We start from the raw sequence: 27,253 nt of genomic DNA, 5'->3' as shown, positions 1-27,253 counted from the left end.
AGTGCATATGATCAACCCCACTCTTTCGATGGAAATACAACCACATAATTAGCAAATATGGACATCGATGTATAACTTCGACCTCATTCCCTCCCAATTTACCTTGTTCCCTTCATCACCCTCTAAGCAAACCAGCTCACAATGTTTCCCATCATACAAAACACGAATGATCGCCATAGAATTCTCCATCTCCACCGGCAATTCAGAAATACCTCGGTTCACATCTCGAATTTGGCCCCGCGAAAAGGCGGGTACCTGACATCTTTCTCATGCGTGTTCTGCGTAGGGCTTTGCAATGTTAATTCACATGAGGTAACCATAAAAGGTAAAGGAATTGCGTTTCTCATAAGGCTGTTTATTACTGGATAATTCAAGTGATTAGGACTACTTGAGATGTGTCACATACATTTCTAAAAACGCCAGAAGGGAAAAGATCCTTCTGGCCGATGTCTGAAGTGTGGTAAGCTGGAGCTAGTGGTAGTGACAGTGGGAGGTACGGGACGAAGCTTTTATGTATAGTAGTTTGACAATTAGCATGTGTTAAGATCTTCCTTTTTGTCTTTCTTTCTTCGAATCGATTCCTTCTCCTTTCTCGATAGAAAACAATACTATTCAATTCAACAACAGATTCTCTACAAAGAGACTCTACCCAGTACATTCCATAGCGATTGAAAGAGAGGAGCAATTGTCCTTCAATAAATCAGCAAGCCCGTCCAAACCCCACCATAAATAACCTCAGAATTCCCCAATCCGGAATTCCTACAAGCCCCTCCAAACCCCTCAAATCCCCAAAGATGGCACCTGTCAAACCCTTTTGGTCTCAACCTTCTCACCCACATATACAAGAAGTAATTTACGGCGAAGATGAAAATGGATATACCACCAAATCCATCTCCAAAGTTTCTCTTCCTCCTTTTGCTGTTTTTGCAAAAATGGTATTTTTTCCCTCGCCAATAGAACTACTATCCGAGTCCAAGTCTTGGGTAATTGCTAACCACAATCGCAGGAATTCCCACCATGCACCGATGCCCCAGAAGCTACTTATGCTACTGTCCAAACAGGTACAAACACCCATTTGAATCTCAATTCAGACTTATTGTACATCAATCATTCATGTGAACCTTCTCTCGTAAGTTCTCTCTTCCCACTCCTCCCCCTCCCTAGTCCTCCTCTAAACCATTCCCATAGATCTTCGATGTGCAAAACCGCACCATCCTCACCTCCCACACCGGCCTCACTGTAGGCCAAGAACTAACTTTCTTCTACCCTTCCACCGAATGGTCCATGTCCCAGCCATTTTCCTGCAACTGTGCTACTCCCTCTTGCGTAGGAGAGATAAGTGGAGCGGGACAGATGAGCTCTAAAGCTTTGGAAGGAAAATGGTTGAGTGCTCATATCAGACGGGGCTTGGAGGAGAAGAAAAATGGCAATGGAATTGGTAACGTGATGAAAAATGGAGACAAGAGTGTCAATGGAAAACTAAACGGCGTTCATGGTGAGAATTCAAATGGAGAAGTTAATGGAGAGGGGGAAATAAACGGACGACGTGGCGTCACGAGTAGGGAAATGAGCGGAGAGATGGGTGGAGATACTTTGTAGACTATCGGGGGGTGATTGAGAGGAGGTTTCCTTGCGTTCTAGTTTTTGATTTTTGACTTTTTAGTGTTTTGTCCTTCAACAGGATCATGCGAGTTTGGTATGTTGGGATTTAACATCCTGTTGGTATCACATCACATCATATTATATCGTCATACAACTACGTTGTTTATAGCAAACTACACATTTGATTCTATTCTGCCTATCTATGTACTGTGATGCAACCCGAGTAAGTGTCCCTCATGAGGATGGAGATACAAAGCCCTAGTTCCACATCATGCCATTCAGTAGCCATATGAAAAGGCGAACCTAACTAAAATCAAAAATAATGTAACACAAGTTGTGTTGAAGTAAACCCTTCCTGTTTAAAAGTCTATTCGTCATCGTTCGTAAGTGAGTGTGGTCCAACTGGGCAGCAAGTAGCCATCCTTGTTTTCCCAAACCCTATGTCATCTGGTATATCAATTGTCAACAAAGTCTCAGATGAGAAACATATCGTCAACTGTGCACCAGATGCTATGCGATCAAGTCCCACCTTGAAAGCCGTCAAATATCCACCACGAAACCCGCCTAAAGTACTCATCTCAACTTCCGAAGCACAATCTCTCATAATCCTCCTGCATATTCTCCCACCTCCCCTGCAAATCAAGTATCCATTCAAACATTAACCCATTCCCAACTGAACAGACCAGATGTGAAAATCGAGCTGTCCATTTGTCCATACCATTATCTCACAACCCTGACCAACCAGGCAAGATGTGATTTAAAAAAATAAAAAAAGCACCAAAGAAAGCATGAAAAGGCAAAAGCAAGCTTGTAAATATCGTCCTGAGTCATTTGCACATCCTTTCGTATCGTACAATCCATTATTATCCTCCAAACATATAAGCAAAGTACGGCATTGAGATGAAATTAGAACCATAACAAGTTGATCAACTCTGAAGACGGCTCATAGAAGCACAAATGCTGCTAAGTCTGAGTTAGAAGTCGTCTAAGCAAGGCCGTCTACTATGTCAAAAAGAGAAATATCAAGAGCACGAGAAAACAGTCGCATGAGTAATGAATCAGGTAATAACAGCACAACTCGGAATCGAGAAAACTGCAAGGAAATCGTAGGGTATCGTAACAACATATAGACAGAACCTAGTAAAGGTATAGGAAATCGTAGTCGGATGAGTTCTAGTAATGTCTCATGCCGACATCATACATAGTTTCGTCCCATCTGAAAATCCTTGGTTAGCAAAAGAGAGATAAAATTCAAAAACTCAATCAGATCACCATTGCCCACATCATCGTAAAATGTCTGGAGTGGAGAAGATTCTTGGACTGACTGTAATTCATCCAGATCCATCATCGAGTCATCTTGGTCCATTAGATTTCTAGGTTGAGCAGAAGCTCTTACCTCCAAACCTTCAACGCCAAAGGTTGGGGATGACTGACTCAACGACATTGGCCTAGACGAGAGATTGATTAGAGGCAAAGAAGCCGACGATCTTGCTAGTGCTCGTGGGCTCTGTGACAACTCTTCTGTCTTCGCTTCATATTCTTGACTTGGATTTGGTTCGTCTTCATCAGAAGTAAGCAGTCCTTCCAAGAGCTCCTTATTTTCTTGATCGTCTGTCTTGCGCTTTTCCCGTGAAGCAAAAGTTGCTTTGTTGATGTCTTTACTATCCTTATGCTTGTGGCTGCGGTAGAGAATAGGTTCTGGGTCGGGGAAATATGGAAGACGCCTACTTAGTTCTTCCAATCTTGCCTTGCTGGGAGATGGGTTCTTCTTCCACTTTCGATTGAGAGGAGCAAAGCCTGAATCACTTGTAGATCCGGATAGGGTTTGCACGGCAGCGACAAAGTTGTTGACTGTCTTCTCCCTTAACAATCCAACGTGCTGAACAAGATTGCGAAGGTGCTCAGGCTGAGCCTGATCTCTGGGTTTGATAGGACTACCCGCCAACATGCCTTGGTATATTTCGCTATCCTCGGCGAACGTGTTGTGGTCGAGAACAGACGGTGAGCCTGCATCCACTTTGTACATTCTCCTAGTTCTGTCTGGATCAGTATGGTTACATACTAGCCGCAATCTTGGTGTCGATTGAGCTAAGGGACTAGACGTAAGTAGTGAGTCCAGATCATCGAAGTCTGTGTTGCTTTGATGGGCTGAAGAATTCTTATTTGTGCGATCGAGACTGGAGAATTCCGGCGCCGATCCAGTTTCAGGCATCTGGCTACCGAAGGTCGAAGGTTGAATAACTTGCTCACTTGAACTTGGTGACTCGGTAAATGGGTCTGTGAGTGCCGAATTCTGACTGTGGAAAGATCTTACATCACTGTTGAGTGGCTTCCTGGGGATTTTGAGATTCCCTGTCATCTTTTGCAGCTTTGAGTTTTCTTTCAAATTTTGCACTATTAGAGAGAATTAGTTTCGCCAATCTTGGATAAAAAAGATCATCATTCGAATTACCTTCATTAAGTCCCAGGTCTGTGCCACTAAGTGGTTCCGGGCGTCTATCAGGTTGTTCTTGGATTGTTGGTGAGTTGACGAAGGGTGGTTGAACCAAATAATTTTCTTGGCTATTATCATTCTTTCTGCGGCGAAAGCTTCCTTGTAATACATTTTTGACCTTAAGAAAAGCCCCGGCCTTTAATCTTCTCTTTTTTTCGACGACCAAAGTATTTGTTGATCCTGGCTTGAGTTCTTCCATTGCCTTGAATGTTTGCGCAACAGAAGAATTAATCACATTCGGATCAGAAGGACTGACAATTAAGCGTGATTGCTCTTCAAGGCCGCCCGATGTCCGAAGAAGTGGTCCTTTTGGAAATCTTCGAGTTTGAGACTCCTTGGTTGGGCTCCTACGACGAGATGTCTTATTTAACGCGGATTGTCTCTTGGACGATTTCCTAGGAATAGGGGGCGCCGAACTCTTCCTTGAGTGTAATGAAGCTTTGGCGGTCCCATTAGAGAAGTCAGTATCGGTGACCGTGCTCTTGCCGGTGATACACATCTCATTTTCACTGAAATTGAGACTGGGCAATTGTGGTAGGGTGTTCTCGGTAGTTGTGGGTTTATCGCGTGGCTTATTAATGGCAATCTCATCTATCGATCCACCATCGTCTTCACTCGGGGTTTCTCTGACTGGTTGCTGTTCTTTAGTGCTGGCCGGAGAGTGAAAAGCCGCTAACTGGCGCGTGCTCGACTCTGTTGATAACTTTATATTAGCTTCACTTCCAATTTGATGACATCTAAGGTGATTTGGGAAACACAGTGAGTTCGAATCGAACTAATGGACGGTTTGGATTGCCAAGCGTGGTAGGAGACGTGGTGAAACAATAAAAACATGAAGGTGGAGTACAGCCGTTTCAACGGATTGATATTTCAGGTGAGGAAATAGAACAATCACTTACCTCTCTTGCTAGCTCTATTCTTCTTTGCTTTGATTTGTTGATTGTTTCTAAGAGATGCGAACGAGCCCATCAGAGCATTTTTCTTCTTCTTCCCATAAGTCTCCATGGTGGAGATTACGGGGTTTTGTTGTGGGCGAAAAATTGATCGTATACGGGATGCGATAAATTAAAATCGGAAATGGTAGATAGAGGTGGTGACAGTGGTGGCTAGATACTGTTGGTAGTGAATGATGTTAGCTAAGGCAAGATCGACGGGGCTTGAAATTGATGGCAGCGAAGGAAGGAGGGAATGGATGAAGGGGTAGCGTAAAGATTAATTAGGATCTGATGAACACCTTCAGAGATCCATTAATCGTGCAAATGTTGCTCATTGATTGTCAGCTTGAGAATGATGCTCGCTGATAGTGCGGAGGAGAAAGCAAGATTTCGTTGGTTATAGGATCGAACGCTTAAAGACCCAAGGTCGAAGGACAAAAACAACAATGATTGATTGTACGATACCATGGCAAGTCTCTTATGCGCATAATACCGCAGAATCCGCTGATAACAATGGGGTTGTTCAAGTGAGGATGCGGAATGGAGGAGTAGGGGTGAGATTGACGCGATCTTACCTCAAAAGAATTGGGCGATTGCCTTTGATGGAAGCCGTAAAATTAGCACTTTCGTTTTATCAATTTAGTAGTAGATTTGGAAATGTGATAGCTTTGCTGCGCAGTTGACAATAAAAGTTATGCTGAGAAGTTGATATGGTAATGGTGTAGGTTGGACAAGGCGAGGAGAATAATTTGACGGCGTGGGGTAAGGTGAATTTGACAACCAAGTAATGCGAACTAAGGTGCCCAGCCGGGTATGTGCTTGACGGGAATATTCAAGGGCAAAACTCAAATTTGACAGCAGTGAGGCCCGGGTAAGGGAATAGCATAAAGAGTGTACTCCAACCAAAAACATTACCTGCTTGAAGCCCCGATTAGATAAGAGTATTTTTACACTGTTCTATCAATAAAGAAAAGTGCAAGACGACCTGAGAAAGATGCCAACTTGGTTACAGTGCCAAAGAAAGTATACAGACACTAAGCGGAAAGGTCTCCAGAGCACTCTCGTTACTAGGCTGACTTCCCCAAAACTATTGTTGAAGGGGGACCAAACCTTGGAAACAAAGCTACCTATCTTGTTGTACCTATTTGGAGGATCAGCAGTATTCTGTTTTGTTTTGAACTAACTGGAATCAACAACTAATAGAATTCCGTTTCGTTTTAGAGCATAAGAAAGGCTGCATAGGTACCTTATACATCTACGGCAGCATTATCACTCCGAACCAGCTAAAGCAACTGCCGTATTCTTCAACACCCTTCCACAGAAGCTCCAAACAGGTTGAAAAACGCCAGATCCCACAGCAGTAGCTTGGGTATCGAGTTATGATTAGCTGCGGCAACTCATAGTGGAAACCCCTTCGCAGAACTAGGAGAAGACCGGAAGACTTGTGAAGCCACTGCAATATCCCTTTGAGTTGAATTGGCTGTAGTGATCGTTGGCATATCTAGTATCTCTCGGCAGAGCTTCGAAGAACACCGCGCAGCGTTTGAAGCCTTCCTAGGATCGGAGATTCTCTCTGGCAAAAGGGGATACCGTCTACCGGCCCAAAGGCAATGGCAATGGCGCACATTGGGATACATCGAGGCCTAGCCCCTCCTTCATGTATCTGCATACTATATTATATGCGTTAATTGATACATAGCTAACCAAATTACCATACTATAGAGGAACGCTCATCAGCTACACATGTATTCCCATACCCTGTAGCAGCGGCAGAAGCTACACCCCCAGAGACAGCTTTGTTTTAAAGAGCAACAATCAGGTAGCAGGATATCCGGAAAGGCATTACACCCTACAGCAACATTCTCAGGAGGAGCAATAGGTTCTTCATTAAAACATGATCAACAGCAACCGAATCAACAAATCTATATATCTATACACCCAGTTCTCTACATCTGCTTCTGATCCGACATTTTCGGCACCGACCGACTGGATCGTGCGGATACTTCACGATGAAATAAACACACAATACTCACACAATCATCGAACATACAATCACACCATCATTTGCTTTTGTGGCTACTGCGCGCTTTCAAAGTTCGGAGTGTTGCCAATATATCTTCAAGCTTTCCAAGACCCATTCGCGCTTCCAATCAGTATGAGATAACTAGCTGACACTCAAATTCTACCAGAAACCCTCCCTCGCTCTACCCCGACTAGAGTTCATATTATATTTTGCATTAGAAGCAGGCTATCCAACGCCCCCCAACCTTGAATCATTGACAAAAATGTATCGAAAAACCACCCAGCTTTTATGTTCCGCCGCGTATACAAAAAACCATCGAAATTCCTGGCACACAGTCTCATATAAGCGCGTAACAAAGCAAGGATGTGATGTCGGAAAGTTCTTATCTCGCTACCACACATACACCTGCGGCGAAATAACAAACAATTGTTAAGACTTTACACTTGAAAGGAGCTTTACACAAACTTCAAGCACATTCATTTGCGTTGAAGGATAACACCAACATGGGATATATACAATGGGTATTCTTTTTACGACCTCTCCTTTGAGACTTGGGTGTGGCACATGCGATACTTGTACTTGATTTATTCCAGTCCATTGGGCACAGCAGACATTACACAAACTCAACTAAGCACCAAAGCCAATTCATCATATTGTACAATTGAGGGACCACCTTTGTCTCCAGGCTTACAAATCTCTTGTAACTATTGGAAGGAACATGGGAAAAGCTCTTTAATGTTCAATCCCATCCAGAATTTTCCAAACCACAAGACCAACCTGGTACACCCAACTCCATTGAAGAACTTCTCATGAGTAGAGACCAAGTGTAGTATTTATAAGTGTCATTCATAACTAACCAATTGACTAATGTTTTCTGCTAAAATTATCTTCAGGAAAAACTCGTCAGGCTTTGGACTGATGCATTCATGGATAGCAATTTACTACTCAAAGGACATGTGCTAGTACCACATCTCTTGTCATGAGATAAACATCCAAATACATCTGTCTTTCAGAGCTATTCACATCTAGACAAAATGAATATTGTCACTGTTTGTGTTGGTTACTTGACCCCTAATTACGCGAGTTCTTCAATCCTGAACTCTAATTCGAAGAAGGAAAGTAATAAGTGCTTGGACCAAGTTCTTCAGTTTTTACACTTCAGTTGACCTGACCATTTGCACAATATTTTTTGTGCCCTTGGCCAAGGGAAAGCCTTGCAATCATTTACTGGATGATATACAAACTAAATTTTATTTACTTCTGTTCTACCTTTGTCTTTTTATGTTGCCATGCCAGTGTAGATGGCTAGTTACTAAACTATGATTTTCCGTCTCAACTTCTGTCTCAATTCACACGCAAACTTGCAAAGGAAAGATACTTAAGCATGTATTTATTGTATTTTGTTGAGTTCTCAACCTCAGACCATCATACTGTACAATGCCAAGTTGCAACTCTATGGCTTGATTTATTCAACTACCTTTTGGTGGTTGTAAAAATCTCCGTGTGGTACTTGTCAGAAATGTTCTCCTGCTCAAAATTTTGAATCCGACAAGCAATAGAACCTTATACACAGAAACCTTACGCGTGGAATACACGTACCATCATGTTTACACTGCCTGAAGTGCTTCTAGAGCATTAAAAGGTAATCATGTTAAGCTTTGATTAGGAGTAAGTGCTCTTGTATTAGGGAACATCAAACCTCTGTTCTTACCAAAGTACCACCCCACCGCACAACTGGTACTATCAAACATGTTGCCAAGTGCCTGCCATTAATGGGCATGTCATTTTTTAAAGCAGACACTAGAGCATATTATATGAGTGGCAGATATATTAAGAGAGTAGACAAACTAAAATTGGTACTCTGACGTTCACCAGAATTTAACAGAGTACTACACTAGCTATTATCTGATCTGTGGGGAAAACAAGCAAATGATGGAGAAAAGCATTATTCTTTCGTTGAGCGGCTGGCATGTTGGCACATGGTTATCGTATTATTTCCATCTCAATGGTGTTCCAACGATTGCGCCATTTGAGCCATGCTCTCAGTACACATCCAGTAAGTGGGAGTGCTTACTCCGCCAAAGCTGCTCCGGTAATGTATCTCCGGAAACGATTTTCCGCGGAGACTTTCCAGACGTAGGAACAGGAGCACTCCTCAAGTGCTGACAACGCGCACAAGGGGCGTGCTGGCACATATCATTGGCTTGTGCTAAGCTGAAAGTATCTGGGGTTGATACCACGGCCGCCGAGCCAAGGCACAAGAAAATTGAAGGATGGGACCCGAGACTATCGAGCCATGTGGATGGGCTGTCCTCTCTTATATTGACGACGATTGATATGGCTAGGAAAGTGTACGAAATGTATGCGGAATGGCAGACCGGAGCTCGGAATGGTGGAATGGGGCATGTTGTTTTTGTGGATTGAGGTTGTTTTGATTTGTATTCGGCTTTGATTCGGATTGTTTGCACAAATGTGGTAATATTATTGTCATCATTACGGTGAACTATAAGGCAATCTACTACTTGGGTATTCTCGAGTCAGGTCTTGAGCTTTGAATGCCTTATTCTACCTTGGTACTATGTGCACTTATGACCTTGGACAGTAGAATTTCACCCCTTTCACGTTCATTTCTTAACAAATGCGATAATACAATAATAAGGAAGGAACCATCAAGTTTACTTCTTTCTTCCTCTATCCAATCAAAACAACAGACAACATTGTCATCTTAAAAAGTTGTTTGAAAATCTGACCAGCTGTGAAAAGATCTACTCAGCTGCTCGGCCACCGTAGTTATCAGCTGAATCATCCTATCGATTATTGGATAACATCAACATGGATGACATTATTGGATTGCCCACTGAGATGTTCGTGAAACACGGAGTGCCTAGTAATCATGTTCGGAATCTGTTCCATTTGAAAATTATTTCACACATGTCACCTCTTTATAAGATCTCCAGAAACTTCCCTTTCGATTGATTATTCTCATGGGAAGTTTTTGATTCATTATCTTTGTTATAAACTTTCATCCAATCATAATTGTGGAATTCATAAACCACACGATTGTACCGGACTCCGTAATTTTTTAACTTTCACATCTCGGTCTGCATCATAACCTCCGTCCTCCGCCACCTTCACACAGTTTATATCAACTTGGATCTGCACTTTTTGACATCGATTATTTCAACTCTTAATAAATTCACAACCCTTCATTGTATACCCAACATGTCATTCTCTAGTCTCGTACAGGACTTGTCATTCAGAGATGCCGCCAGCGAGCGACGACCACCTATTCGAGGGCCAGGATCCGCTTCGACTTATGATGATCGTGCATCATATGTTTCCAGGGCCGACTCTCACGTCTCTAGAGCCAGATCGTACGCAAGTACTGCTGCGACTAGCGTGAGCATATCGGGAGATATTGGTAGTCAACTGCACGGTGGTTACTGTCATCCTTTGGCAAGATCATGGCAGGCTGAGAGACAATTGACCAGGTAAGATTTGCACCACTATGTACATCTCTTTCAACTTCTGACAATAATCGCAGTCAATGCTTATCTATCCCCTATTCATTTCCGACATTGATGACGAAGAAACTCTTATTCCTTCCCTACCCGATCAACACCGACGAGGCATCAACAAAGTTGTCCCATTTTTAGAACCTCTTATTCGCAAGGGTTTGAGATCTGTTATATTATTCGGTGTACCGATTGCGCCTAACGTCAAAGATGCTCTTGGAACAGCTGCAGATGACCCACAAGGTCCAGTCATTGCCACAATTCGACTCCTCCGTCAAAGATTCCCACAACTATTCATCGTTGCAGATGTCTGCCTTTGCGAATACACCTCCCATGGACATTGCGGTATCTTAAGGGATGATGGTAGTCTCAACAATCAATTGTCCGTTGATCGCGTTTCGGACGTCGCAATCGCATATGCTCAAGCTGGTGCTCATTGTGTAGCTCCTTCAGATATGAATGATGGTCGCATTCGTGCTATCAAGCTTAAATTGATCGAGGAGGGTATTGCACACAGAGTTGTCTTGATGTCATATGCTGCCAAGTTCTCTGGTTGTTTATATGGACCATTCCGTGATGCAGCTGGTTCCGTTCCTTCGTTTGGAGACCGAAAATGTTACCAATTACCACCGGGAGGTCGTGGTCTTGCTCGCAGAGCCATTGAAAGAGACATTGGTGAAGGTGCAGACATCATCATGGTCAAGCCAGCAAGTCAGTATCTTGACATTATCAGTGATGCAAAGGAGATTGGAAAGAATATGCCGGTTGCAGCATATCAAGTTAGTGGAGAATTTGCAATGATTCATGCTGGAGCAAAGGCTGGAGTTTTTGACTTGAAGACAATGGCGATTGAATCTTCTGAGGGTATTCTGAGAGCTGGTGCGACCATCATCGTCAGCTATTTCACACCACAATTCCTTGACTGGCTTGAGTCATAGACGGGGTTCATTATAGATTATGGGATCACTCGGCGCATTTGTCTAGGCTTGTAAACGGTGTTTGGGATACGACATTAATGAAGGGACTGGGAAATGGAGTTAGACAAAACTGCTGTCAGAATACCATGAATTTAATGCTACAAAAAAGAATTCAACTTTACTACAACTCACTGCATCACATCTTTAACCAATGTCCCTATTCTTAACTCTCGCTGTAGCGACTTGTGATTTTTATATACCATCAACCCTGTCAATCCCTTGGTTAGTGGGGTTCCCCTTATTCCTCGGCCGATTGCGGGGATCCTTGATCGGTTAAAATGGTCCGGATGGAAGGGCTGCGTAGCTTTGTGCCGAAGACAGCCTCGTGAAGCTTGTATTAAAGCTTCGAAGCTGTGAGTCAATCAAACCTTTAAGTATCCAGATTCTTTGGGTCATGATCTTCAGCATCTTAACTTTATCTCCATTCATTCGTTCCGTGTAAACTATAGAAATCCAACAATGAAGTGTTTTGCGCCCCGGCGCATTCCAAGTCGTTCGACGTTCTTTCTTGAAGATTGCGCATCGAATACAAACAAGACACTTTATCCTGCTACAACATATCGATTACGACTTTCGGGGGAAAGAAAAGAGAGGCGATATGCTTCATCTAATAAATCTTCGAGGCCGAAAACTGCGCTGTTCTTTCCTGGTATGATCGCATGATGCCGCATGTCTGTGGTGATGTTGGTTTGTTCGTATTCACTAACAATCGACAGGTCAAGGAGTTCAAAGAGTAGGAATGTTAACGCCATGGCTCGAAGCCTTCCCCTCTACCGCCGGCCCTATCGTCGAAGAAATTGATGATCTTCTGGGATATAAACTCTCATCCATAATAGCGAATGGGCCCAATAGTACCCTCACAGCTACGGGCAATGCGCAACCTGCTATTATGGCGTCTTCCATCTTGATTTTACGAGTTTTAGAACGCGAATTTGGCTTCAAGACACACGAGAGAGTTGATTTTACATTGGGACATTCTTTGGGCGAATTCGCTGCGTTGGTTGTTGGGGGATATGTGGAGTTTGAAGATAGTTTGTACCTCGTGCGCAAACGGGCAGAAATCATGGCCGAATGTTCGCGGAGAGCAAGCGCAGAACATGGAGGTGAATATGGGATGGTAGCTTTGGTTACGGAACCCGATCACCTCTCTTCTCTAATCGAAGCTATACACCAATTTCTAGGTCATATTTCTGCAGGTTCAAAGTCTGAAAGTGCGGAGGTCCCTCCTATTCAACAAGTGCTAATTGCGAACATGAATAGCAAGAATCAGATTGTCTTGAGCGGGAATATTGGGAGAATAAAGGAATTGTTGACGCATTTGAGACAATTTGGAGGCCATGATCCTAGGGCCGTTAGGTTAAAGAGTGATAGTCCTTTTCACAGTCCATTGATGAGGCCTGCGGCGAAGTCTATGTTGAAATTATTGGAGGGGAAGAGTAAGGTGAAGGGAAAAGAAGACAAGGACTTATTAATATTCCCTGGGACCATGGATTGCATAAGTAATGTCAGTGCAAGGCCGTTCCAAAGTAAAGAGGAACTGAAGGACCTGTGGTCGAGAAGTTGTGTTGAGACTGTCAGATGGTGGGATTCAATCAAATACTTGGACCAGGAGAAGAAAGTTCGGAGGTGGATTGGTATTGGTCCAGGGAAAGTTGGGAGAAATTTGGTGGGCAAAGAAGTTGGGATGAGGGGGATGGACACCTTAAAGGGAGGCGGAGTCTGGGGTATCAGTGACCCGAAAGAGATTGAGGAAGCTTTGAAAGCTTTGGATGAGACGGAATCCCTCGGTGTGGAGGAATTGAAGTGATCAGCTGTTTGCAATTCATGTTCCTTTCTTCTCCGGGGGATGCATTAGGAGGAGAGACCAAGCCGGCTATAATCTGTAAGAGGAAAGCATTGGAATGATACAGAAATGCCAAAAAATCAATGGCGTGGAGGTGTTTTTCTGATTTGAATGAGCGCTTTCGCACATCCTGAGTAATAGGTCTCATGACGAGGCTACGAGGCTGGATGGATTGTACAATACCCAATAAGTACTGTTATGAATATTTATACATTATCAAAATCCCTTGAAGTTCTCCTCGTAAATCCGAACCCTATACTCAGAAAAATCAGCTACAAATATATGTTGAAGTTCGACAATCTAAATATTTCTTGCTTCACTGTCGCGCGGACCATAGCCTTGCGAGTTCTCGGCAAACTACAATCACATTCGCATCGCAAAACGCATCGCATTACAATTTCATTCCCTAAAACCTATCAAAGTACCCGTGCTCTTCGTTCAATATAAGGACAGATAGTGAAGAATCACATACCTTCAAACATGACAACAATCCCTTCGATAGCCTGTCTAGGCGTCATAGGCAAGAATGTACGTTGTCCAATTCCCCCTCTGTCTATCCTCTTCTTATTCTCCTTCCCACCACCCTTCAAATTTCATACATAATGTACAAACAACTAACACACCCAGAATAATCCCTCCACATCTCCATCTTCCCACCTCACTCACCACCCTACCCAACATCCTCCTCTGCCTCCACCCCCACCAAATCTACACCTGCCGTCCACGAATCCCTCCGTACACCTCTCCAGTACTCGCTTCTGCTAAGTTCCACACTCGACATATTTGATTCGCGGAGTCGCATTTCGGGGAGTAATTTAACGGGGGACTTGGGGCTGCTGTACGCGGTTGATGAGAGGTTGGCGGCGTATGGGTTTGAGACGAATACGGGGGTTAGGTTTGTGGTTTTTGTGGATGGGAGGGGGAGGGTGGTGAGGAATATGAGGGGAATGGTGGGGGAAATGGGGGGAATGGGAATGCAGAGGGGGGTGTGGGGGGAGGAGGGGTGAGGGAGGGGGATATCAAGAGTGTGAGTCTTGAGTTTTGTTTTCTAGCTGATGGGGATGGGGATGGGGAGAGGAATGGGAAGGATTCGGAAGAGAGTGCTAATGGTGCAAATAGATATTCAAAGCGATGCAAGCGGCATATATCCGGCTCCTACAAAACCCATTTTACGATCCAGATGAACATTGTCCAGTCAATGGGAAGGGCGGGAAGAAGATTGTTAGTAGGAAGTTTGTGGAGGATATGAGGAGGATTGGAGAGGGTTGGGTACCGGGAAGTGTTTGATGAGCCGGCCGCGTGCTCGGGGAGGTTTAGGAGTGTTCAATGGGGAGGATAATATGGTATCGATAATATGCACATACGCACGCAGAGAGATGTAGAGGAAGCGAGAAAGATAATTGTATAGGAGCAAACCTTGGAGTCGGGAGCTATTCACATTGAGACGGTTAGCATGGATGGAGTTTGGGAATTTCTGAGTATTGCTATGCTAGCTGATATAAATCGATACTCTGAATATCATGGTTTTTGCTTATGGAGATCTTTTCTAAGGTCATGGATGGTAACCTTCCAGATTCATTGTGAAAATATATATGATCTCTCTATGAAGCTCAGCAAGCGCTTGAGCTTTTTCATTTACGTATTTCTATATTCCGGAGCGAATCCTTGAAAGAAACAGCGAGTAGCTGAAGCCTGGATTAGCTTAGATATTTCATTGTTTCCCAGATGTTTGAGGGAAGATAGTAGAATACTTTTTTGGTGGATCTCACACATTGGTCTGGCATACTATAAACAGAAAATTCTATTATGGTATTGCGCATCTATCTATTGCTATTAGCAATCAAGGTCTTCCCATGAAAGTAGAGTGTAGGTATTTAACGCAGATACAACAGGATGCACAACCGCCAAACCCAAAGTGGGAGATCTCCTCCCTAAAAAGTCTCATCTCTGTCGAGTACCTCAAGCCTCAATCTACCTGTCAGGTACAGGAGGAAACAACAAAAAACGTAATGAGCATCTTATCAATCCACATTTGAATAGCCAAAGCTACATTTTTCATCACTGCACCTGACATTAACATAAAGTTCGGTATTGGTCCGAGGTCAACAAGTCACCCAATGCCATGTGTATAGCAGTACACCAGAGTTTAGAATCCTGCAAACCGCTTGAACATGCAACAGGGACATCAACAACTATTCGCTATTCGCTGAACGCTGACTCCAACAGCTATCGCTGTTGCAAACTTTGCCCCTTTATCATTATCATTCCAGCCATATTCTCTCCACTTCCACTTCCTCTTCCACCTCCGATATCCCACTCCAGCCGAACAACCACAACCACAACCACAACCAAATTTCATTAGTACATCCTTACGAAAGGGAATTCTCCCACCTCCGTACATTAATTTGTGTGAACAATCCCCTTTCCCCTTTCCCCTCACACTTCCATTCCCTACCACTACTCGCTCGTCCTCACCACTGTTGCATCCAAATCAGAACCATCTCTACAAGATCTAGATCTCGCTTATGTTCATTGTTCCAGGGAGGAGGAGAAGAACGCAGTTAAAAAGCACATACCAGTGCTTTACTACATATTGAGGATTGAAAAGAAGTAGATAATACCGGCTTAAATCAATACCTGTCAACTTCTACTTTTTTGTAAGTTCTAGATGGGGACAATGCGGATTATAGTATGTATATATTTACCGTTTCGAGTTTGGCGACGATGCAATTTGTTGCGTTTATGTTATATACGCTGGGGGAGAGAACCCTCAAGGACTATATCTATGAAGATGATTTAAAGTAAGAGTGCTCATAGATAAGACAAGCTGGTGCTATCTCATATTTGGGACCCCGCCCATACATGAAGGGTTCTCTTATAGCGAGACTACAAACATGTGTGTTCTTCCTTAAAATTGAAAAGGACAGTAGATAATGTCCAACATGTGACTTTAGTGGTGAAATCAAATTAGGGGCTAGCGAGATTGGAAAGATTTTGTGAAAATGAGCTCGAACGATAGTATGATACTCCAATAATTCGCGGATTGACACATGATTCAATGTGCAAGTCAAGATTTCATTTCATAGCATACTTTACTGAGTTGCTTCGTAAACATTGTGATGTGTTACCATCCTAAAACTTAAGTCAAAACCTTGAGCCATAGCTCGTAACAGCAAGCCATCATCGGCAACACCAAACACCTTCGTATACGCCAAGCAAAGGAAAGATCATTTAATGTGCTTTCAACCATGCCAAAATTTGATCGTACGCTTCCGCTTGTGCCTGCTTAATGTTCAATTGCTCGTAATCACCGAATACGGCGAATCCATGAGGAACTCCCGAATACGTCTTGAATTCATGTTCGATGTTGTTCTCATTCAGGTATGTCTTTCCAACTTCTTGAACATCATCGGAAAACAATTGATCATCCTCAACACAAACAAATGCCAATGGAACTTTGGTTCCTTCCCAATCCTCCTTGCCGACTAATGTTGCGTGAGCGATTGCGCCAGCTTTAATGTACGGTCCTTTCTTTTCAACGGCGGCTTCCTCATCTTTCGCCGGTTGCTGACCCCAGTGAACGGCGTCTGATTTCTCGCCTGCAAGTAACAGAGTCATTCTTCCACCTAAGCAATATCCAACAGAATAGATTCCTCCTCCATTCGCTACTGCATCTGCGAACTCGTCCTTTGCGGCATCGATGACTTTGTGGATAATCGGTAAAATCTTTTCGGGTGTTTGTCTTGCGAGCCACATATCTGCCAAGAAACTCTTTGCTGTCTCTGCGGCGTGCATCTTCAACTTCTCGATCAAAGAAGGATCCTTATCTTCAGCATAGGTCACGGAACCAGGTAATGGGTCGTTGTGGAACATATCGGGCATGATAACGAGGAAACCTTCACCAGCGAATTTATCGGCTTGAATCTGATTATTGACCGAATGCATGCCTGTAGCGCCCGTAAGAAGTAGTAAGAGTTTCGATGGCGCATGAGGATATTCGCTGGGCTTGGAAATGTAAACGTCGACCCCTCCAAGTTGTGTAGTTTCTCCAGATGAACCTTGCCCGGCAGCTATTTTCGTCAGTAATTGATTTCTGCAGTTTCTAGAAGATGCAGAATCAATGCGCAAGAGTACTAACGTGTTGGCCTATCCTTTACACAATGCTCCTTGTAAAAGTTAGTAATATTCTTCCCATTCAGTGTCTCAAAGACGTACACCCAAACTCGCACCGCTTTGCGCTGGAGTATCTCCTGGAATTGGGCTTGGTTCGACTTGAGGAACCTCTTTTGAGTCCTCCATAGCATCGCTCTCTGGAGCTCTGGTAGCGGTCTCTTCAGCCATATTGTATGTAGTTCTGGATGTTTGTAAGTTAATGTTGTTCTGTCAACAAGGAAATGAATGGATGATATTTGGGCACTGAAGCTTGGCGGCGGGCGGGAGGCCACGTGAAGAGGGGTGGATGATGAAGAGCGGGGAGGCTTCGTGTTAGCGTGATATAATTAGGCTGCTAGCGCGGCGAAGCACGTTCCAAGACGCGTGAAATTCTAAAATCAATTTACACGAACCGCGACTCATCATCAGTAAGGAAAAGTTGACAAGTCAATAAATCAAATACTTGGTATACATTTATTTTCAGTAGATCCAAGAATAATAAAGTCGTTGATAATAATGGAAGTTGCAAAAGCTCAAATTACTCAAGGTGCATTGAAGTGAGTATTACATTCATTCAAATCGTTTTTCCATTGCTAACTCTTGGAAGTGCCATCTTCAATGACACTGATCGAGTAATAAAAGACTTCCCGGTACCAGTATGCCAGGTAGTACAAGTCAAACCTATGGGTGCGGGTGTGGATGGACAAGCTGAAAGATTCAGACTTGTCGTGAGCGACATCCAAAACTTTGTACAGTGCATGCTTGCCACTCGTAAGTAGAACTCGTGCTCTCTTACTTAAACCCTGCGAGAGTCATTTGGCTGATGGCGGATTAGAGGCAAACCATGTCATCCACGACGGAAAGTTGACAAAAGGCTGCTTCATTCGTCTGAAGAACTATCAGGCGAATGAAGTCAAAGGAAAAAGGTTAGTAGACTTAGATGCCCTAATAAGAGGTCGGTGCCTAATGCTGCTCTTAGAATTCTGATTATCCTCGATATCGATGTCATCGAAAGCCTGGGCACTATGGAAAAGATTGGAGAACCAACCGCGGTCAAGGTCGAGGAGGACGTTAAGCCAACAAATACTAGCATTGCCGGAAGTGGTTTCTACGGAAACAAACCCCAACCCCAACAACCTGCAGCCCAAGATCGTGCACTCCCATCCCGCAACGGACCCTCTAGCTCCTCATCACACGCCACTATATATCCCATTGAGTCTTTGTCGCCATATGCCCACAAATGGACAATCAAAGCAAGAGTTACAAGCAAGTCAGATATCAGAACATGGTCCAAGCCGAATAGTGAAGGAAAGCTCTTCAGCGTGAATCTTCTCGATGAGAGTGGCGAGATCAAGGCTACGGGCTTCAACGAACAGTGCGATGCTTTATATGAGATTTTCCAGGAAGGTAGCGTCTATTATATCACGAGTCCATGTCGTGTTCAAATCGCCAAGAAGCAATTTTCCAACATAAATAATGATTACGAGCTTATGTTCGAACGAGATACCCTGGTAGAGAAAGCCGAAGACCAAGATAATGTCCCTCAAGTACGATATAACTTTTCCAACATTGGAGAATTACAGTCTATTGAAAAAGACAGCACAGTTGATCTCATCGCTGTGCTCAAGGAAGTTGGAGAGATCTCGGAAATTACGTCGAAGACGACCAGCAAACCCTACAGCAAAAGAGAGTTAACATTGGTTGACGAGACTGGATATTCTGTACGATTGACAATATGGGGCAAGACAGCAACCTCTTTTGATGCCAGTCCAGAGGCGGTTGTGGCTTTCAAGGGTGTCAAAGTTTCCGATTTCGGTGGTAGAAGTCTGAGTTTGTTATCTTCTGGCTCTATGTCCTTTGACCCAGATATCCAAGAAGCACACAGACTCAAGGGGTGGTATGACTCCCAAGGTCGTACTTCTAACTTTGCTTCTCATAGCAATTTGGCCAGCGCTGGAGCAGCAGGAGGCCGCCAAGATCCCGTCAAGACCATTGCTCAAGTCAAGGATGAGGGTCTTGGAATGTCTGAGGAGAACACAGACTACTTCTCTTCTAGAGCCACCATCGTCTACATCAAACAAGACAACTTCTGCTACCCAGCTTGTCTCAACGAGAACTGCAACAAGAAAGTTGTTGACCAAAATGATGGCACCTGGCGTTGCGAGAAATGTAACCAAAGCCACCCTAAACCTGAATATCGCTATATTCTCGCCTTGAATGTCAACGATCATACCGGTCAAATGTGGCTAACGGCATTTGACGAAGTGGGAAAGCTAGTCATTGGAAAGAGTGCAGATGAGCTGATGGAGATGAAAGAAAATGATCCACCAGCTATGGAGAGAGTGTTTGAGGATGCAAATTGCAAGATGATGACATTCAAGGTTCGATGCAAAACTGACACTTATCAAGATCAAGCAAGGTATGTCAATTCTGATCCCACACATATTAGTATTGTGGATATGCGACTAATTATTACCATAGGGTCCGATATTCAGTCATTTCAGCCTCAGCTGTAAATTACGCTGCTGATGCTCTGAAGTTGGCGGAGTTGATCAAGGCGTACAATATTGATTAGATGTGTATAGCTTGACATGTAGTGTTTATGTTCCGAGAAGAATAATGATGGCGTGGGAGAGGCAAGAGACTCTTTATCAATGACCATGATGAGTTTGATGATGGTACTTCACACTGTTTGGCGTTGCGTAATCAATGCTAGTGTCATTTTCAATTTCATGATAGAGATTTGCACGAAGAATATGAAAGTATTACCACAACCAATGCATGTTTATTTGCATGCTTACTTGTTTAGGATTCATAGATTCATTTTCTCTACTTCATAGATTCATTCCTATCATATCTTCATAATACGCCACCTGCCCATACGCCACTGCTTCCGATTTCTTCGAAAGACTTTACTGTGTATTACAACCCGTTCATTGCCCAGAGCAAACATCGCTTTTTGCGATTGATCCATACCACATCTTCCTAGAGAAAGAAACCAATGCCCACTTCATCATGAACCACTAAATATTCCCGCTACACCTGAATTAAACTAACTATGTCTCCATCATTATGTCCTCGTCCTCAATTATAGAGTTCCAGTCTAAGGGCTCTGCTGTTCCACCAGCGTTGGCAGCATTTTTCAGCTTCAACTGGGCCTTCTGAGCACTATCAATATATCGCTTGTCATGTGTCAAAACTCTATCCGTAACTTTGATTTGTTTGGCTAATGATTGGATACGTCGAGTCGATGCCACTAAATCATTTTGAACTTGGGTTTCCGAAAGGACTGGACCGGTTGGCGAGAACGTAACAACTGCATGGCCAGATTGATCTCGAATCATAGTTGCAGGTAAAGTGCCTTCGGCGATCATGCTCTGTACAAGATCTTCAATCTGTTTGATTGAAGTTAACTTTGCACCAGTTTCTGCGCTCATCGTAAGACCCATGATATCCGCAGCTCCAATTTTCGAATAGACGTTGGCAAGATTGCGGATCTGAAACTTTTGATAAGCAGCCAGAACACAGCAAATTAACCCGAAATTAGCATCGTCAGACCATATCTGTCGACCGAATTCGGCCTCGCTCTTTAATCGTGCCGCTGATCCAGTTTCAAAGATACCGGCAATAGCTTCGTATGGTTTTGCAATAATGTGGAATGCTTTAGCGGCGGCCGGGGAAGTGGTCTTTGGAAGTTGAAGGACCTTTCCATATTGAAGAAGTCCAACGAGTAACCATTTTTTGTATGCCTCGACCATGACAAGGCTCACGCTATTATCATTTGATGGATATATTATAGCATTCTCCAACATCTCCAATGCAGCGTCCCATCTCCGTAAACCAATATAGATTGATCCACTGTAATAGAAATACTCTAGTATCTCGAGAGGATTTAGTTTGGTGGAAAAGTTCGATTTGATCGTCACATAGGATTGTGCCGGTAGGTCGACTTCGCAAAGATAACGTGTGTATGAAACTGGTTGCTTGGCAGGTATATAAAGGATAGGTTTGTCAATAAGTTCTGTAATGGCAGCGAAGTAACGTGTTTGGAGAGCCAACCGGACAAGATATATATGGTTTGAGGTAAGGACCGATCCTGAGGGGTCGATTCGAAGTATGGCTTCTCTAATTGGGGGAATGGCAGCACCTGGCTATGTAGACTTTAGTATTATTTTCTTCCATGACACAAGATATATTTCTACGCACCTGACGTTGTTCCGAAGCAATTTGCGCTACAAATTCCATGACATCTTGTATCTCTTTGCCAAGGTATCGGATCTGCCTTTTGTCGAAACTATGTAAAAAGGCTGTCGCCTTTTCCCATAAGTCATTGACGTTGACTCCCTTCTCGCCTCTATGGGCTGCAGCGATGTGGGCTCTTAGAATGTAGATGTATGGTACTGTATTTAATGAGGGGTTGATCACCTATCACAGACTTATTAGCTCTTGTCCGACCACGATTTCAATAATTCTGCGCACATCCAAAGGACTTTCATCACCTGCAGTCGGCTGTAACAATGTCTTCTCGGAGGTCTTCTTTAAACTGTCGATTTGTGATGTGATGCCAGTATCATATTGCAAATCCGTGAGAGGTACCAAGGGCGCTGGATGAGGAGGAAATAAAAGCATGCGGGAGAGGAAATTGTCCATCTTGAAGGTAGAGTATGCGACCAGATAATGAGCGTTTGTTGGAAGTCACTCAATCGATTACTAGGGACACAGCTTTTAAGGACTTGAGCTAGTCTTGGATAGATGCCGTGTGGAATAGACGAGGTAATCTCAAACTAACTCCAGGAATGTCAAAGGTAGCTTCAGTACACTATCTTTGAGTCCCAATTCTATTGGTATCAGGCGAATCGATTCGAGAGACGAAGTTGTGAGATGCTACGATGTTGCCTTGGAGCTACAGAGCTCCCACTTGTTTGTGGGGTTGGTACCCGCTAGCGGCCGTATGCTCCGGTCATAATCACGTGCTGTCAAAATTTCCAGAAATCAGTCATCGCATTGAGGGTGGAACAAGGGCATTCATTATTTATTATCAAGACTTTGTCGGGTGAATCTACAGCACGTTCTTGTACCGTTAACAAAGCTCAAGTGTTCGTAACCTCGACTTACCTCTTCTAAAATCCTTCGTCCTTTTTTTTAACTTGAATTTTGCAAATCCCCATGTCTCTGACAAACGCAACCCCAGCAGAAGCTGCGAGCGGGGCTAAGACTGCTTCTCACGTCCTAGCTACACTTCCAACAGCCTCTAAAAATGCAGCTCTAACGTCTATTCATGATGCACTTCTACAAAATAAAGCAGATATACTAGCAGCCAATGCCCGAGATCTTGAATTGGCTCGTAAAGAAGCCAAAAGTGGTCGTTTAAGCTTAAGTATAGTATCGAGACTGGATTTGGGAAAGAAGGGAAAATATGAGGATATGTTGAAGGGAATTCTGGATGTCAGAGATCTTGACGACCCTGGTATTGACAAATTTCCCCATAGAGTGAATGAACGCTGATCACTTCATACAGTTGGAAAAGTTACATTGCGAACAAGACTTGATGATGGTCTAGACCTCGAGCGAGTGTCGTGCCCCATTGGAGTCCTTCTGATTATCTTTGAAGCACGTCCAGAGGTCATCGCAAACATTGCTTCGTTAGCAATCAAATCCGGAAACGCCGCTATCTTGAAGGGTACGATAAAACATTCATGTCGTCGTTCAAATGAAAGCTAATGTTTTACAGGTGGAAAAGAATCTACCGAATCTTTCATTGCTATCTCTACGGTAATCTCAGCAGCTTTACAATCCACAAAAGTCCCTGCAGCTGCGATCCAATTAGTTACCACCAGGGATGTAATTCCTCAATTATTGGCATTGGACCAATACATTGATCTCGTTATCCCAAGAGGTTCGAACGAATTGGTCAGATATATCAAGGAAAATACCAAAATTCCAGTCATGGGTCACGCAGATGGCCTTTGCTCGATATATCTTGAGAAAACGGCCGACCCAGCAATGGCAACAAGGGTTATCGTCGATTCGAAAACTTCATATCCAGCCGCATGCAATAGCATTGAGGCTTTACTCGTTGAGCAAGCAGCTCTTGAGACAATTCTTCCCCAAGTTGCAGAAGCACTATTAGAGAAGGGAGTTTCTCTACTATGTGATGCTTCGAGTAAATCAGCTCTTACATCAAAACTTCCCTCTAATCAAGCAGTCCTGCTCGAAGATGCAGTTGAAAGCGATTTTGACACGGAGCATTTATCCCTTGTTCTTGCCATCAAGACTGTTTCTAATCTCGACGAAGTCATTTCACATATCAACATTCATGGTTCTCATCACACAGATGTGATACTCACGTCATCTTCTGATCTCGCCGAGCGATTTATGGCTGGTGTTGACTCAGCAGGAGTTTTCTGGAATACGTCCAGTCGCATGGCTGATGGTATGCGCTTTGGCTTCGGTACCGAAGTAGGAATATCAACAAACAAGATCCATGCACGGGGACCAGTCGGTTTGGAAGGTCTTATGATCTACAAATATAAAATTCGCGGAAACGGTCAAATGTCCGTTGAATATGGTGAGGGAGAGGGTCAAAAAAGGTTTAAGCATGAAAATCTCTTGATATAGTTTTCTCGTCGCATCATAAAAGCCACTCATGTTTTCAAATCCAGGCGTATATCTTTCTTGGCGCATTCACGTCATGTTCAATTTTTGATTGTTGATACTTGAGGTGTCTGAGAAACTTGAGACGAGCCCCTATACATGGATTTGATCTGTTGAACGCGTGATTGTGTGCGTCTCTTCTCTTCGCCTTTTTAAACCTCCAAGAATTTGACCCAAACACCGTTTCCCCACTTATCCTGTCACGGTCCCAGCTTCCTCTCATCTCTTGGCGTATCTATCGGTACTACCTTCCCAAACCTGCCAATATCTTGGCTTTCGTCTTGAAAATTTCATATTGTTTCTAGGATCTCCTCTGAAGCTTTATGCAATTTTCTCTCAATTCTTCCAAGTGGATTGACTGGTGGATACATTCTCGCTACGCATGTGCATGCTCGGTAACTTAAAACGAACGACCCCTGAAGCCCCTTGACACAAACCATGTAACAAGATCAATGTTACCCAATAACACTCAATTCTTGGGATGACGTTTTGATGTTTCCCATATCTTTTTCCTGTGGTCAACCTTTTCTATCTATGTATTTGAGATATGTGAAATCTGAAAATATGGGGATATTAATCTGTTTGTCACTTATAAGGCATCGTGCGTTACTGGTCACTCACTTGGCGTTTAAGCTTAGAGAGAAAGATTGTTTAAAATCTGAGCTTCTCCCGTGGATTTTGGAAGGCTACGGCCGGCCGCGGGTTACTTCAGGAAAGAGTCTTAGATATTTTTGATTCAATTAAGTTGTAATAATTTTTTAAAGGAAATCATTTGAAAAGAAAAGGTTATCGAAAGAAAATGTTGTTTTCTAATTTATTTATGATGGCGGGATTGGGGGCCGTTGTGTCTGCGAGGGCAGTTGAGAAGAATGAACGTAAGTAGTTGGCGAATTTCTGTTCAGTCCAGCTTCTCTTCAATTGATAATTCCTGGGACTTTTCTCTCATTTACAAGACATCAACAGTATAACCAGAAGTTAACAAATTTATTTAGGATCATTTCAACGACCCATAATTGACCCCTCATTACCTCGTCCAACTCCCTCCTCACCTCAATCCTGCATTTTTATGCCATCTCTCCCGATGCCACCTGTCTCCTTCACATCCACTCTACCAACATCTCTTCATCATCACCTCCCGAATGTCCTCCTCTCTCACTCATTCTTCAACTCAAACCTACCAACTTCTTCTGGCTCCACCGCCCCCATGATCTCGACCCTTTCTCTCTCAGAAGTAACTGGCGATGCTTCCCTTCAAGGGATTTTCCTCGGCCTCGTCTACACTTCCATCGACAAATCCACCTCTGAGCCTCCTTTAGACTCTCTTCCCAAATCTCAAGTATCGAAACCAAAAGTAAAACCTCATTGCCGTCCTCAATTTCCCAAACCTAAAGTGGATGAACAAGACGATTTCGATAAATCATGGGGCCATATTAATAATCACGAAATTCGATCGCCGATTTTGTCAGTACCACAGTCAAGCCCGTCTACAGAGATGAGAAGATGTTTTACAGAGGCGGTGGAAGGAGTTAGGGAGAGTGGACTAGTGGAGGGGACGCTGAAGTTTCCTAAAGAGGGGGGTAAATTACGATTTTTGATTTGGAGGGTCGATTGAATAGTATAGGTTGGGTTGAGAATATTTTAATCTGGTGGGGTTTTTTTATGAACAGAGGATATGGCGAATGGATTCGGGACTAGAGAATCGAATTTTAAAGGTGTTCAGGGCTGGATTGGAGTTCGGGCATTCATGTCGTACTTTTCATTTTGATATATATGATGTGTACGAGACAAAAAGAGATAAAACAGGATGGACAATTTTGTGCGATTATTAAGAACCTCGAATAACTGCTGGGAAATGAATTGCCTCATGGGCTTTGCACAAACTGTTATCAGGCATACAGTTTGTTTCAAAGAAAGATATAAATGAATTTCACATTGTACCACGATCGGAACAACAGTCCAAGCCCTCACTTCCAATGAGTTTCCTTCAATAGTTTACAAGTGAATATATACATGTGGTTAGCAACCGGCAGTACTTTTCTCGGTTCTCTTTCCTCAAGTTGAGAGAAAGTAGAAGGGTCTAGATAGATCAAAATGAACGAGGAAAAACATCAATTTCTGATTACACAGCCCAATTGGAATGGATTTTAGCATATTTATATAAAGCCGCGAAACTATTGTTTGAACAAATACATGCACTAGTTCTGTATTATTATCTCTTTCGCTACTCGCCTAAGATCCACTCGCTACTTGCAATCCTCAAATATCTCATTCTTCATTCTATAGATGTGCTATGTGGTGTTTGTTCGAGAATAGAATACAAGAATAAAGGGCGAAAAAACCAGGACTAAGATTAGGATAGGAGTAAAGTAATGAGTCTTGCTTGTCAAGAATCTCTACCCGGAAGGCTTCTTGACTCGGCGACGTAGCAGAAAATGAACAAGCTTGTTCTCGCTTCGTCAAATAATGCCGGGGTTTGATTTATTTTGCGAATTCTTAGAGCCCGCAACGAGATTCAATAATGACAACTACATGCAAATTTTCATTACCTAAATTGAAAAAATGCCATCATTTTCACAATCATCCAACATCATCGCCGTCTATCTCAATCCAATAGCACGTTCTCCATTGTCACGCTCCTCTCCACACAATTCAATCCAGCACCCCTTCTGTCTCGATGCTTAAACTTTCGATCAGATGCATGGTAACCACACTCAAGAGCAAAATAATTCCTCTGTGATAAGTTGAAGGAATTAGAAGTATTCCTATCTAATCTAATAGCTAATTTCATAAACGTCCCATATTCTTGAGGAACGGATACCGATTATACGGACTATCATCTACAGAACTTTGCAAGAATGAGGGAGTCGGAGGACATGTATTGACCTCCTCTCAATATCTTCCAACTAAAAGTCTGTTCCGATATCGAAACTGGCAGTTGGTTTGGTTTAGATGAAGGATGCCACTTCTGTATGTTGATGGTTGTGGTCGGTGGTGCTGGGTGCTGGGTGCTGGGTGCTGGGTGCTGGGTGCTGGATATTAAATGCTGTACAATTGAACG

General features: G+C 43.3%; 9 protein-coding genes across 9 annotated transcripts; 6 read left to right on the top strand and 3 right to left on the bottom strand.

Moving 5' to 3' along the window:
• Positions 1–794: 794 nt before the first annotated feature.
• EAF02_011108 (uncharacterized protein) lies at positions 795–1,599 on the top strand (the record flags this gene model as incomplete). The annotated part of the gene is made up of 3 exons (XM_038907156.1): positions 795–935; positions 1,007–1,129; positions 1,189–1,599. The coding sequence occupies 3 exons, from the start codon at positions 795–797 to the stop codon at positions 1,597–1,599; spliced, it is 675 nt and encodes a 224-aa protein (XP_038753182.1).
• A 1,176-nt stretch (positions 1,600–2,775) lies between these two features.
• Positions 2,776–5,101, bottom strand: EAF02_011107 (uncharacterized protein; the record flags this gene model as incomplete). Its single annotated transcript, XM_038907155.1, has 4 exons — positions 2,776–2,818; positions 2,928–3,996; positions 4,055–4,789; positions 4,996–5,101. 4 exons carry the CDS (start codon positions 5,099–5,101, stop codon positions 2,776–2,778), a joined length of 1,953 nt encoding a protein of 650 aa, XP_038753181.1.
• A 5,175-nt stretch (positions 5,102–10,276) lies between these two features.
• On the top strand, positions 10,277–11,507 carry EAF02_011106 (uncharacterized protein; the record flags this gene model as incomplete). The annotated part of the gene is made up of 2 exons (XM_038907154.1): positions 10,277–10,453; positions 10,599–11,507. 2 exons carry the CDS (start codon positions 10,277–10,279, stop codon positions 11,505–11,507), a joined length of 1,086 nt encoding a protein of 361 aa, XP_038753180.1.
• Positions 11,508–12,005: 498 nt separating this feature from the next.
• On the top strand, positions 12,006–13,353 carry EAF02_011105 (uncharacterized protein; the record flags this gene model as incomplete). Its single annotated transcript, XM_038907153.1, has 2 exons — positions 12,006–12,195; positions 12,263–13,353. 2 exons carry the CDS (start codon positions 12,006–12,008, stop codon positions 13,351–13,353), a joined length of 1,281 nt encoding a protein of 426 aa, XP_038753179.1.
• Positions 13,354–16,620: 3,267 nt separating this feature from the next.
• EAF02_011104 (uncharacterized protein) lies at positions 16,621–17,730 on the bottom strand (the record flags this gene model as incomplete). Its single annotated transcript, XM_038907152.1, has 3 exons — positions 16,621–17,459; positions 17,528–17,555; positions 17,605–17,730. 3 exons carry the CDS (start codon positions 17,728–17,730, stop codon positions 16,621–16,623), a joined length of 993 nt encoding a protein of 330 aa, XP_038753178.1.
• Positions 17,731–18,057: 327 nt separating this feature from the next.
• EAF02_011103 (uncharacterized protein) lies at positions 18,058–20,116 on the top strand (the record flags this gene model as incomplete). Its single annotated transcript, XM_038907151.1, has 5 exons — positions 18,058–18,098; positions 18,149–18,312; positions 18,377–18,467; positions 18,521–19,960; positions 20,023–20,116. 5 exons carry the CDS (start codon positions 18,058–18,060, stop codon positions 20,114–20,116), a joined length of 1,830 nt encoding a protein of 609 aa, XP_038753177.1.
• A 228-nt stretch (positions 20,117–20,344) lies between these two features.
• Positions 20,345–22,407, bottom strand: EAF02_011102 (uncharacterized protein). The gene is made up of 3 exons (XM_038907150.1): positions 22,021–22,407; positions 21,748–21,966; positions 20,345–21,692 (listed from the first exon to the last, which is right to left on the bottom strand). The coding sequence occupies exons 1-3, from the start codon at positions 22,189–22,191 to the stop codon at positions 20,598–20,600; spliced, it is 1,485 nt and encodes a 494-aa protein (XP_038753176.1). The 5' UTR covers positions 22,192–22,407; the 3' UTR covers positions 20,345–20,597.
• Positions 22,408–22,603: 196 nt separating this feature from the next.
• On the top strand, positions 22,604–24,316 carry EAF02_011101 (uncharacterized protein). Its single transcript, XM_038907149.1, has 3 exons — positions 22,604–23,008; positions 23,060–23,221; positions 23,273–24,316. Exons 1-3 carry the CDS (start codon positions 22,708–22,710, stop codon positions 24,157–24,159), a joined length of 1,350 nt encoding a protein of 449 aa, XP_038753175.1. The 5' UTR covers positions 22,604–22,707; the 3' UTR covers positions 24,160–24,316.
• Positions 24,317–24,934: 618 nt separating this feature from the next.
• Positions 24,935–26,070, top strand: EAF02_011100 (uncharacterized protein). The gene is made up of 2 exons (XM_038907148.1): positions 24,935–25,070; positions 25,188–26,070. Exons 1-2 carry the CDS (start codon positions 24,995–24,997, stop codon positions 25,805–25,807), a joined length of 696 nt encoding a protein of 231 aa, XP_038753174.1. The 5' UTR covers positions 24,935–24,994; the 3' UTR covers positions 25,808–26,070.
• The last annotated feature ends 1,183 nt before the right edge of the window (positions 26,071–27,253 follow it).

The sequence above is a fragment of the Botrytis sinoallii genome (assembly GCF_014898435.1).
Source record: "Botrytis sinoallii strain Bc 23 chromosome Unknown BSIN_029, whole genome shotgun sequence".
Lineage (NCBI taxonomy): Eukaryota > Fungi > Ascomycota > Leotiomycetes > Helotiales > Sclerotiniaceae > Botrytis > Botrytis sinoallii.
The sequence above is the reverse complement of the archived record's forward strand: the minus strand, read 5'-3'. Positions and strand labels throughout refer to the sequence as shown.